The following is a 12,278-nucleotide window of genomic DNA, read 5'->3' as shown; positions in this document are numbered from 1 at the left end:
AACCCAAGCTACCCTTAGTAACCCACCCAACCCAAGCCTCCCTTTCTCTCATTCCCTCTCTCTCCTCTCTCTCTCTTTCTCTGTCTGGCTTCTCTTCGGTCAGTTGCAAGGGCCAGGGACCTTGCCGGCCTCTAGATCAATGGACGTTTACCATCGAACTGGAGGCCGGCAAGGTTGCTGGCCCCTACAACCGAGACCGGAGAGAGATTGACAGAGGAGAGAAGCCGTACAAGGAAAGGGAGATGAGAGAGGAGAGAGGAGAGAGAGGGAAGGAGAAAGAAAAGGGGCCAGCGTGTTGGACCTCTGATGACAATGGCGGCGTGCAGCGGGATCGGCATCGGCATCGGGGGTAGGGTCAAGACATGGAGTGGCTGGGTTTTAGGTTTTTTTTTTTTTTTTTTTTTTTTTGTAATGAGATATTTTAAAATTTTAGAAGTGTATTGAGAAATTAAAACGAAAAAATAGGTGTGAGATGAGAAATGAATGTGTAGTGAGAAGAATATAAGTGTGCATATAGCAGCGCGCTCTCCATAGATTACATAGATGCATGGTTCAATTCAGTCTGATCAGTTGAAAAATAGCACTGAATCAAATTATCACCCTTCCAGTTTGTTTGTTTCCCACTCTTTCAGAAGGGACCAATTTCTTCCTTTAGCAGTTGAAAACAAAGAGAGATTTTTGGCTTCCCATTTAAAAACTGACCATATACGACAGAGTTTGATTATAAACATTAAAACATATCTTTTTTACAGTAACTCAGGAGCTTTATTGAATTATTGGTACATAATTCGAGCTGGATAAAGATTACCGACACATACAGCCACAACTAGAAATTGACATTTGCTCACTTCTAAAAGAAACAGACTTATATAGCCCTCATCCACATATACACACCCACAAGAACATTTCCATTAATTCCCTATATACCCTCTACTATGCATGGTTCTTATTGCACAGTAGAGTACATGGTACTTTCATATGTATATGGATTTGTACGTACCAAAAGCAACAGGTACTACTGGTTGCTAATTGGCTGCAATTTAGATGCCGGCAGCGCACTCCGGCGGGGTTACAGGGTACCGGGATTTGTCGGTGCAGTAATCGTAGATCATGTGGTTGATACGAACCCACTTGTATCTTCTATATTCAAGGGCATTGAGGGCTTGGTAGGCGGTTCCTTCCCACCAGTTGGAGTTGCTTGAGGCACAGTTGTTTGGCCCTGGCACAGGGCACCCCTCAATATCAAAGTCCTTGTAATAAGAATAGAAAGGGGCTTTGCTCCAGTCTATCTTCTCAATCCCACCTCTGGTTGCCCAATCATCAGCTTCCCACAATGTTGAGTACACTCCCATTGGTTGGAGCTTTGGGTATGGAATTCCTTTGGCTTCATTGTTCTTGTACACCCTTATGGGCACTTCATCCACATAGAATCTACACACCACCAACAATGGCATTAATTAATAACAATACAATTAATAACAATACTGACATTAATTACCACAAATGAAAAAGAAGGCCCGTTTATAATAGTAACTTTTTCGTATAGTTTAACAATATAACATGTCAGATATATGATAATTAAGATCATTTGTGGTTTTTAACTGAGTTGTTAGCTTACACAATATGGTGATGGTTCCAGAGTATTGTGTAGGTGTGGAAGTCTGCAGCAGGGTCAAACCAGAGGTTGACCCTTTCCTCCCTATCACCTTTGCCATGAGCATAGATATTGGTTTGGACTGTATAAGGCTGCCCAGTTCTGTTCCCCAAGAATTCAAAGTCTAGCTCATCGCGCACTGAATCTGTGTCTGAGTTCATCTACCAATTCATGCAAATAACAAAATCAATTAAAAACCAAGATACCCAATAAAAATTTATACTTAATTTGGATTCTAATATTAAGTCTGTGGAATTACATAGAAAGCAGTGACAGTTCCAGCAGAGTCTCCAGGGATGAGCTTGATCTTCATGCTCACACGCCCAAACAAGTACTTGTGTATGGAGGAAAACCCACATCCTGAAATGTATCAAATTTAGTAGTAGTAGTCAAACAATAAATTATATGTTTTGTCAATCTTTGTGGTGACAAAATCTAATTGAGGAGCTTCTTTTTAAGCTAATATGACTAAATATATATTAAGTTGACCCCACGATGATGAGTATTAATTTAATTACCAGAATTTTGGTCGAGAATGAGTTGGATGGCCCTGCCTCCATCGATTTGCCTGATATGAGAATCAGACCATGTGACTTGGAAGTCTTGGAGAAAAGTGGCTGGTCGTCCAAAGGCTAAGAGAGGAAACAATGCAAGCAAACAAAAGCAAAGAAGAGAAGCAATAATACTCCTCATGATGTGGTCTCAATAAGAATGAGATCGAGTAGTGAGTACTATATTTGTGATTGTAGAATTAATATGTATTATGAATGTGATATAGATGAGAGGACTTGTGGGCTACTATATATATACGTAAAGTTGGGACTTGGGAGACTGAGGAAAGATTAGTGAGTGATTACATCTGTTGGTGATTCCTAATGGAAAGTTTCATCCTATCATAGCTTTCCATCCAGCTAATAGCAAGCTAGCTTTTGTTAGGCCCTACCCAACACTTTGTATTCTTCTTTATTAATCGCCCGCCTTGATTAATTGAGATCATTTTGTTTGTTTCCCTTATCTTTATAATATGCACACCATCACACTTGGACTACAATTCTAATTAAGTGTTGCAGGGAATTACCCTACATTAGGTACTGTCTTATATGCCACCGAACTTTAGTGGTAGATTCAGAAATTTGTCTTTATAGAGACGTGATAAGTAATAATAATAACTCTTTAAATGTTGTAAAAAAAATGAAAAATTTAGTGTGACTATATATGTGAACCACCTATTTTTAGCTTGAAAACTATATCTATGAATCATTTTATCAAACAGTTTTTATTCTCACCCCTTAAGGTTAAAAAGCAAAAATATTACAAGTAATAACCGAAATTTAATTGGGGAACAAACGGCTTAGTTGGGTTAATTGGTCCCGTAGGCACTATGTGGATACACCCTTGCAACTAATGCATAATCGTTAAAAGTGAAAAATTGAACCTAAAATCAATATAATTAGATAACAATAAGTACGTGCCCTTAAACTGAGTATGACATGAGAATAACTAAACTAATTGCCAAAGAACACAAAGGGACCTAAATTAATTTTATATATTGCCATCCAAGACTTAAAATATGTTATATGAAGCTTACAAGTATTAGTTTTTGTGTGGATGTGAAAGCTGCCCAACTCTTCGAAAAGAATAGTAAGGTTGGTGATTGTGATTTTACATGGAGAAATTGATTATGGGATGCAAATAATTTAATTAAACCTAACTCTATGGCCTAGCTAGGCCATCAAGCCCATCAGTGTTATGTAGACTTGATTAGTTTTTTCTTGGTCAACTAGCCCTGAAGTTATAAAGCCATCCAATCACCAATTCGTCCTATATGTATATCAGTGTATACAGCCAACAGAAGTTGATTGATATGGAACTGCTGACTGGCCATTAGTTCTAATATGGACCCCAATAACTGTTTCTCTCACTTTACAGGCTGGGATTTGTTATTAAGCACAATTTTACACAACTAGATTATATTATTCGAGCTTTGTCATCCAAATTCCAAACTATCAACCTCAAGGACAATTCGAGCATGCAAAATCCGAATGTGAATTGTTGATGCAAATTCTCGTAGGGTAGATGCAACAACTTAGATAAGATGATCTGGCTGATCAGGTGCTTCGCTGGATGATGAAGTGGATACTGGTTGAGATCTTCCTGCAGACAAAAACAAGATCAAAGGAGATGGACCGGTGTGGTGCCAGCCAAACACACTCCGATGATGAAATCAGTGGTGATGTTTGATGGTGGGTAAGGAAGAACAAAGGAAGAACTTGGGAGAATGGGAAGAACAAGGCAAATGTTCTGGGTTATTCTCAACAAGTTGGGTAGGCTCTTTTGTGGATGAGAATGCAAGTGTTTTTCTTGTATGTCAGTAGCTTACTAGATGCCTCATTTTGCACATATGACTTGGTATATATAAGCAAAGGAAACCTTAATGAGTAAGATACCTGCATGTGAATGAATGGTTGCCAGAGACCCACGCACCTGGTCAGACCTAGTTGCATGCTCAGCTGCTTGCTTCCTCAGCATTCAATGCTGCATTGAATGCTCCATTAAATGCAAGGTTGGAGGGTTCAGATAGACTGCTCCAACATTCATGAATGCAGGCCTGATATTCTATCTGTCAGAAGAATGTGTCAGGTGCATTTAAGTGTGGTTGTACATCCTGGCGTGATCTTCCTGGGAATGGCGGCGGAGAGCCGAGCCGAGCCGACACGAACACATGTTCCCATGCGAAGACACGAAGTCCATATGTGGTCGGATCGGACATGGGATTCCAGGCCGAGCCGGTCCATAGATTGGAGTCTTTCCGAGCCCCAACTGGTCGACGCCAGAACTCGGAAGGAAGCCATCTCTTGTGCCGAGCCGAGCCGAGCCGGGATGATCGTGGGAAGATGGACACTCGATCCCATGGAAGATCATCGGTTCGGCTCGGACCGAACAAGGAGGGGCGGTGTGGAGATCCGGTCTGAGCTGGTAGAGGAAGTGCTGATCAGTGATGACGTGGAAGTCAAAGTTTGACCACTGAGAATTGACTCCGAGGTGGATGTTTGACCAGCCACGTGTCGAGCTGTGACTGGCTGTTCGGATTGATGTGGATTTTCCCACAAACAGGAGTCCCCCAACTTCCGATCCGAGCGGGCAGTCGTGGATTGGAAGTTGAAGTGTAAGGGCTACCCCAAAGATAGCTGGTTGCTCGATCCGAGCCGAACCCTACGAGCCCATATTCCCGAAGATCCGAACACAAGACGACTTGTGATTGGCCAAAATATCTCAGGGACATGTGAAGGGACGTTTGGTTTTCTGCATGGGGGAACGTAAGGGTCACCTCGTTATGGGTATTTTTGAATGCTTGACAGGTGTCAAAATGTGGCATGCGAAGCGCCAGAAATGAAGGGCTGAGATTTGATTTGCATGGGGTATAAAAGGCCCCCCCCTCTCTCTTCCTGTTCACTTTCCAGCTTTTCCAGAAATCTCCACTCTCTCTCTCTGCGAATCCTCTCCTCCACCGCGAGTCCTCTGCTATCTCCGTCGTCAGTGCAGCAGTCCGGCCGCAGTTCCGACCGAGCGTGGCCGTAGGCGAGGTTGGTCTGAGTGTGTGAGGGGTGGAGACTTTGGGCGGAGGAAAACCAGTAAGTGATTCTCCTCACTTTTGAGTTTTTTGTATTTTCGGGTTTGTGGGTGTGTGTTCTTGGTGTTCTTGAGAGAGACTGTCTTTTGATCCAAAAAGCAAGAGAGAGAAAAGTGAGAAAGTGTTTGTAATGTCTGAGACTGACTCGAGTGGCCGGCTCGGCTCGGGAGAAGCCTTTGAAGGAGACAGTGAGGCCGAGATGAGCCGAAGTCCATCGGTGGGTGAGGCCGAGCCGAGCCGAGGCCCACCTGCGGGTGAGGCGAGTTGGGACGGGTTGTCCGAAGAATTGGACGAGGCCGGCTCGGCACTAAATCGCAATCCAGGCGGAGAGCGCCGAGCCCGAGGGGACCAAGAAAATCCCGAGATACTGAGTTCCGACTGGGAACAAGGAACGGCCGAAGGGGGCGACGAAGAGCCTCTCGACGTCGAGCCGATCGCCACCATCCCGAGCAGACTCACCTCAGGCTCGGATGAAAGGGACAGGGGTCACGAGGCGTCGACCTCGGCTCAGGGGGTGACGGGGAGTCCGATCGACCCGGACTTCTACGAAGAATTGGCGTGGAAGGCCGATCAAATCCCCAATGAGATGACAGAGTATCATCTCAGGGATTTGAGGGATAGGTACTCAGTCCCTGACTCCGTGCTGATGAGGTTGCCGAATGAGGGGGAGAAGCCGAGCCGACCCCCAATTGGATGGGTGACAATGTACCCCGAGATGTTTGAAAATGGGGTCCGGCTTCCCCTGCATCCCTTCCTGCAGGACTGGCTCGCGACGATCGGCGCGGCGCCGCACCAGCTGAACCCGAACGTATACAGGATCATCCTGTCCATGCACATCTTGTGGCACAAAGTGCACAAGTGTGTGCCACACAAGGATATCCTGTTTTGCAATTACGCGCTGAGGTCGAAGCAGAGCGAGCTCGGATTTTATAACCTCCAGGCGTACTCGGGACCACTCTTCGGTGGGAATCCCTCCTCCCAGAAGACATGGAAGAAAAGATACTTCTTTGTCTCTGGGGATTGGGAGTTCGCCGATCCGAACAGAATCACCTCGGCTCGGGTCCCCAGAGCTTTTAGAATTCCAGGTGGGCATTGGGAGTTTGGGGCCGGTCCGAGGACAATTTGTATATGTCTTGTAATAATTGTATTTTTCCTAACTCTTTTTGGTTTCGTCTTTGCAGTCAGCTGGGGCAAGTACAAGCTCCGAGGCGAGCTCAAGGACCAGATCGCCGCGATCAGGGACTCACCAGCAGAATACTTGTCAACCAAGTTTCTGCTCGGGGAAACCCAGATCAGACAGAGCGGGATCTCCTGGTTTGTACCCAGGTGGAATCCTCGGGCAGAAAGGGGAATGGCGCCCACCGAACTGGAGGCTCGCCTAAGGAGGAAGGCTGCTCGGAGCGTCCAGAGGAGGGCCGCAGGACGGGCCCCCGCCGAGCCGGTCCAGGTTCCTGCCCCAGCGGCAGCTCAGCCTAGATCTCCTGCGCCGAGACCGGTTCGGCAAGCGGAGAAGAGGAAGGCTCCCCAGGCCGAGGCCCCGGTGGAGAAGAGGGCTCGGGCCGAGCCCGGCGGTTCTGGTGCCGGAGCGTCTGGTTCGGCGCCCCTCAAGGCGGTGGAGGTAGACCCCGGCCTCGAGCCGTTCGTCACGGGCCTTAAGCGCGTGATGACCGCGAGGGTGCAGGAGGGGCTGTGGGCCGATCATGGCGAGCCGGGCTTCAGCCACCAGGCTCTGATCGCATCCCGCCAGGCCATGTTGGTAAGTCTCTTTTACTTCGGATTTCGTCTATTCGCTCGGCTCGGATTAGTAATGAATTTGTTTTGTTTTTTTTTTTTTTTTTTTGCAGCTCGCCATGAGGCAGTTCGAAGCTGCCAAGGCCGCCGTCGATGCCGAGGCGAAACTGGAGAGGTTTCGGGCACGAATCCTGGAGTTAAAAGAAAAGCTAGCCGAGGCCGAGCGGACGGTCAATGCCGAGCGTGAACGGTCGGAGGGTCTGCGGTCCAGGCTGGCCGGGAAGGAGGAGGAGGTCGCTCGGCTCGGCAAGGAGCTTGCCTCTTCAGAGCAAAAGGTGGCCGACCTGGGGCAACTTGCTGACCAGCTCCAGCGGGATGTTGATGAGGCTGAACGAAGGGCGGCCGAGTCTCGGCGTCGAGCTGGGCTTCCAAGCGCCCAAGCACTGGCTGATGCCCACTTTGATGGGTATCAGGAGCTCTTGGAGGCGATCAAAGCGAAGAGGCCGGACTGGGATGTCTCATTCCTCGGCGAGTCCGATGACGAGGGGGAAGATACCCAGGGGAGTCATCAGGATGAGCTTCCTCCTCTCGATCGCCAAGTCCCCGCAGAAGCCGAGCCGACTCCGGAAGACCCTCCACTGCCTGCGTACGAACCGACCCCGATCCCCCCGGTCCCCGAATCCGATCCCAACGCTGAGATGCAGATCGGCGGGGTTGAGGTGGTGCAGCTCGGCGAGGAGACGCCCGAGGAGTCAACTGAGCCGATCCAGGAAGGCCCTGCCGAGCGATCTGCATGATGGCTTATTTTGTTTAATTGTAAAGTTTATGTTTTTTTTTTATATTTCTCCCCGAGCCGAGGTGTGGCTCGGGTTTGACTAATTTTGGAACAGATTATATTTTGGATTTATCTCGTTTAATTTTATCAGTATTTTCTTTTTATGATACAAGTTGTTGTCAGTTCGGCTCGGAAATTAAGCTAAAGACAAAACTAATAACACATGGACAAGAAAATGATAAAAATGAAAAACATAATAAATTAGAACTTGGAGATCGGCTCGGCATGCCGATCGTGATGAAAATGAATGGTAATGATAAATTAGAACTTGTCTTCGGATCAGCTTGATAAGCATAACCAAGATAAGTAAAAATTTAAAGACCCTAGTCATCTCGGATGGGCTCGGCATACCCATTGAGATATTTAGGAATGCAGTTTTTTGAGAAAAATATTCAAACCTACTTTCAGATCGGCTCGGTATGCACGATGAAAGTTTTGGTTGGAGTGTATATTTTTCTTTTAGAAATATCCTGTTGAACGTTAGGACTGTAGGAAGTCACTTCGGCTCAGACAGGGATTTTTATAGACCTGATAAGTCTGTACCATGCCGAGCATTGGGCCGAAAGTGGCGCGCTAGCTCGGCACGGGAGTTTATAGACCTGATGAGTCTGTAATATGCCGAGCATCGGGCCGGAAATGGCGCGCCCGCTCGACACATGAGTTTATAGACCTGATGAGTCTGTAATATGCCGAGCATCGGGCCGGAAATGGCGCGCCCGCTCGACACATGAGTTTATAGACCTGATGAGTCTGTAATATGCCGAGCATCGGGCCGGAAATGGCGCGCCCGCTCGACACATGAGTTTACTATTTTTTTCGAATGAAACACTTAGATCTTTCCTCTTTGTTAGAAGTGTATAGGAGTGGAGTCCCCAGTGTTTGCTTCGAAAAATAAGTAGGAAAATGAGTAGAAATGTGTTTATCCTTTCATTGATTGGAATGGGTGTTAGGTCGGACAGTCCCCGACCCTAACTACATTTTTACTGGTAATAAGTCTTCAAGTGTTCAGCGTTCCAGCTATGCTTGAGAGGCTTACCAGCCAGAGTGGCCAAGTTGTAAGTGCCGGGCTTGACTATGCCCGTGATTCTGTATGGTCCGGTCCAGTTCGGATCGAATGAGCTCTCTTTGATGGCAAGGGGATTCTTTTTCATGACGAGATTGCCCAATCCGAAGCTTCTGGGTCTGACCCTTTGATTGTAGTACTTGGCTACCCTCTGTTGGTAGGCGGCTCGGCAGAGATTGGCGTCGGTTCGCCTCTCCTCGACCATGTCCAGGCCGAGCCGAAGTCCGGTGTCATTGGTCTCGGGATTGTATGTGCCGGTCCGGAATGAAGGAGTCCCCATTTCGACCGGGACGACGGCGTCAGTTCCGAACGCCAATGCATAGGGTGTTTCCTTCGTCGAGTTGCGATAGGAAGTTCGATAAGACCAAAGCACCTCTGGCAGGAGTTCAGGCCAATTTCCCTTACCATTATCTAGTTTAGTCTTGAGGGTTTTCTTGATGATCTTGTTGATGGCCTCGACCTGTCCGTTCGACTGCGGATGGTAAGGCGCGGTGAAGCGCAAGTTGATGTTCAGACGTGAACAAAAACTCCTGAATTTCTTGCAGTCGAACTGCTTGCCATTGTCCGCAATGATGGTGTGCGGCATGCCGAACCGGCAAATGATGTTCTTCCAGACGAAGGTCTCCATCCGTTCGGCTGTGGTTGTGGCTAGGGGCTCGGCCTCGGCCCATTTGGTGAAGTAGTCGACTGCTACCACTGCCATGGTGACTTGCCCTTTTGCCTTCGGCATAGGGCCGATCAGATCGAGTCCCCACTGCGCGAACGGCCAGGGGCTGGATATGGAGGTCAGCAACTGGGGAGGTTGATGGGGAACCGCGGCAAATTGCTGGCATTTGATACAAGCGCGAGACAGATGATCTGCGTCCTTGTTCAGTGTTGGCCAGAAGTAACCCTGTCTGATCGTCTTGTAGGCGAGGGCTCTTCCTCCAGAGTGGTTTCCGCATATCCCCTCGTGGATTTCTCTCAGCACATCCTGACCTTCTTGGGGAGTGACACACCGTAAGTAAGGCAGGGAGAAACTCCTCTTGTAGAGCTGACCATCGATCATGCTGAACCGAGCCGACCTCGTTTTGATGAGACGTGCTTTATCCCTCTCCGGGGGAAGGATCCCGGAGACCAAGTAGCTGATGATCGGCGTCATCCATTTCGGCTCGGCCTCGGTCTGCATAATTGCGGCCTCGGTTTCGGCGGTGCTAGGTCTGTCCAGGATTTCGACTGGAACATGCCTGGCGGATCCGGTGTCTGTGGCCGAGGCCAGGCGTGCCAAGGCGTCGGCCCTGCAATTTTCTGCCCTCGGGATTTGGGATATTTTGTATTCGTGGAAGTTCCCAAGTAGCAGACGAGTCTTCTCGAGGTAAGCAGTCATGCTGGGCTCTCGAGTCTCATACTCTCCCAGAATCTGATTGACGATTAGCTGAGAGTCGCTGAAGATGTTTAGTTTGGTCGCGCCGAGCTCCTTTGCCAATCTGAGCCCGGCGATGAGTGCCTCATACTCTGCTTCATTGTTTGATGCTTGAAATCTGAAGCGAAGAGCATACTCCATCACAACTTGTTCTGGGGAGATCAGAACAAGCCCGGCTCCGCTTCCCATGGCGTTGGAAGATCCGTCCACATAGAGGGTCCAGGTGAGGAGATCAACCTGGCCGCGTTCGCCGATTGTGTTCGGATCGGCTGCTGTTGTCATAGCGTCGGTGCGTGGTGGATCCTCCGTCGAGGTGGTCGACTCACAGATGAAGTCCGACATGGCCTGACCTTCGATGGCCGTCCTGGGACGGTAGATGATGTCAAACTCGCCGAGCTCGATTGACCATTTGATGAGCCGACCCGAAGTCTCTGGTTTTGCCAGGATTTGTCTGAGCGGCTGGTCCGTCAAGACAACGATGGAATGAGCCTGGAAGTAGGGCCTTAATTTCCGAGCCGAGCTAACCAGGGCGAGAGCCATTTTCTCGAATTTTGGATACCTGGTCTCGGCATCGGCGAGGGCTCGGCTCGTATAGAAGACGGGGTGTTGTACACCGCCGACCTCTCTCACTAGAACTGAGCTGAGAGCCGAGTCAGAGACAGAGAGGTAGAGAAAAAGTTCTTCACCTTCCTCTGGTTTGGATAAGATGGGAGGTTCCCCCATGTGCCTTTTCAGATCTTGAAAGGCCTGCTCGCATTGGGGGGTCCATTCTATGCTCTTCCCTGCTCCCCTTAAGGCTTTGAAGAAAGGGAGGCACCGGTCAGTAGATTTTGAGATGAACCGGTTCAGGGCGGCAACTCTTCCAGTCAGACTCTGGATTTCCTTGCGTGTCCTTGGGGGCTTCATGTTGATCAAAGCCTGGATCTTCTCCGGATTGGCTTCAATCCCCCGTTGGCTGACCAGGTAGCCCAGGAACTTTCCTGACCGAACCCCAAAGACACATTTGGCTGGGTTCAGCCGCATCTGATACTCCTTCAGGACTCCGAACATGTCTGAGAGGTCCTTGACGTGATCGTCCGCCTTGATGCTCTTGACCAGCATGTCATCCACGTAAACCTCTACGGATTTGCCGATGGAAGAACGGAACATGTGGTTGACCAGCCTTTGATAGGTGGCTCCGGCGTTTTTGAGGCCGAAGGGCATGACCTTGTAGCAGTACATGCCGCGATCAGTTATGAAAGATGTGCCTTCCTGGTCGGACTTGTGCATCAGGATCTGGTTGTATCCAGAGTAGGCGTCCATGAAACTGAGGAGCTGATGTCCTGCTGTTGCATCGACGAGCTGATCTATTCTGGGCAAGGGAAAACTATCCTTGGGACAAGCCCTGTTCAGATCGGTGAAGTCCACGCACATCCTCCACTTCCCGTTGTTCTTTTTCACCATGACCACGTTGGCGAGCCAGTCGGGGTAGTTGACCTCCCGGATGAACCCGTTGTTTTGCAACTTGGTTACCTCTTCAGCCATGGCGGCGTATCGAACCGGATCGTATGACCTCCTCTTCTGACGGACCGGTTTGCATCCCGGGTCAGTATTCAGCCTGTGGGTGATCACGTCAGACGATATGCCTGGCATGTCATCGTAAGACCAGGCGAACACTTCCGCGTTGGCACGGAGGAAGTCAATTATGGCGGAGCGCTGCTCGGGGCTGATCTGAGTCCCCACTCGGACGAGCCGATCCGGTGTCTCGGCCGAGATCGGCACTTCTTCCCAAGCCTCGGCGGGGAGGGGCCGAGAATCTGAGCTCGGCTCGGAAGTGAAGTCGAATGTCTCCGCCCTCGGCCACCTGCCCGAATCGGCGATGGAGTCAAGCTCCTGCGAGTTCGGCAGCTGACCCTTCTGCTTGATCGAAGCGGCGTAGCATGACCGAGCCGAGCACTGGTCTCCCTGAATGACAATGCAGTC

The 12,278-nt window shown here is 49.0% G+C and overlaps 1 protein-coding gene across 1 annotated transcript; it reads right to left on the bottom strand.

Annotated features, from left to right (window-relative positions):
• Positions 1-742: 742 nt before the first annotated feature.
• XTH6 (xyloglucan endotransglucosylase/hydrolase 6) lies at positions 743-2,446 on the bottom strand. The gene is made up of 4 exons (XM_086243354.1): positions 2,173-2,446; positions 1,914-2,014; positions 1,619-1,815; positions 743-1,431 (listed from the first exon to the last, which is right to left on the bottom strand). The coding sequence occupies exons 1-4, from the start codon at positions 2,345-2,347 to the stop codon at positions 1,041-1,043; spliced, it is 864 nt and encodes a 287-aa protein (XP_086099480.1). The 5' UTR covers positions 2,348-2,446; the 3' UTR covers positions 743-1,040.
• Between the last annotated feature and the right edge of the window lie 9,832 nt (positions 2,447-12,278).

The sequence above is a fragment of the Dryas octopetala genome, chromosome 5, assembly GCF_963921425.1.
Source record: "Dryas octopetala chromosome 5, drDryOcto1.1, whole genome shotgun sequence".
Lineage (NCBI taxonomy): Eukaryota > Viridiplantae > Streptophyta > Magnoliopsida > Rosales > Rosaceae > Dryas > Dryas octopetala.
The sequence above is the reverse complement of the archived record's forward strand: the minus strand, read 5'-3'. Positions and strand labels throughout refer to the sequence as shown.

Bases quoted from the DNA above. Each gene is read 5' to 3' on its own strand.
- XTH6 (XM_086243354.1), bottom strand. From the start codon at position 2,347: ATGAGGAGTATTATTGCTTCTCTTCTTTGCTTTTGTTTGCTTGCATTG. The intron at 2,015-2,172 runs GTAATTAAATTA...GATACATTTCAG, and splicing joins CATTCTCGACCAAAATTCTG to GATGTGGGTTTTCCTCCATA. The intron at 1,432-1,618 runs GTAAGCTAACAA...GGTGGTGTGTAG, and splicing joins TGGAACCATCACCATATTGT to ATTCTATGTGGATGAAGTGC.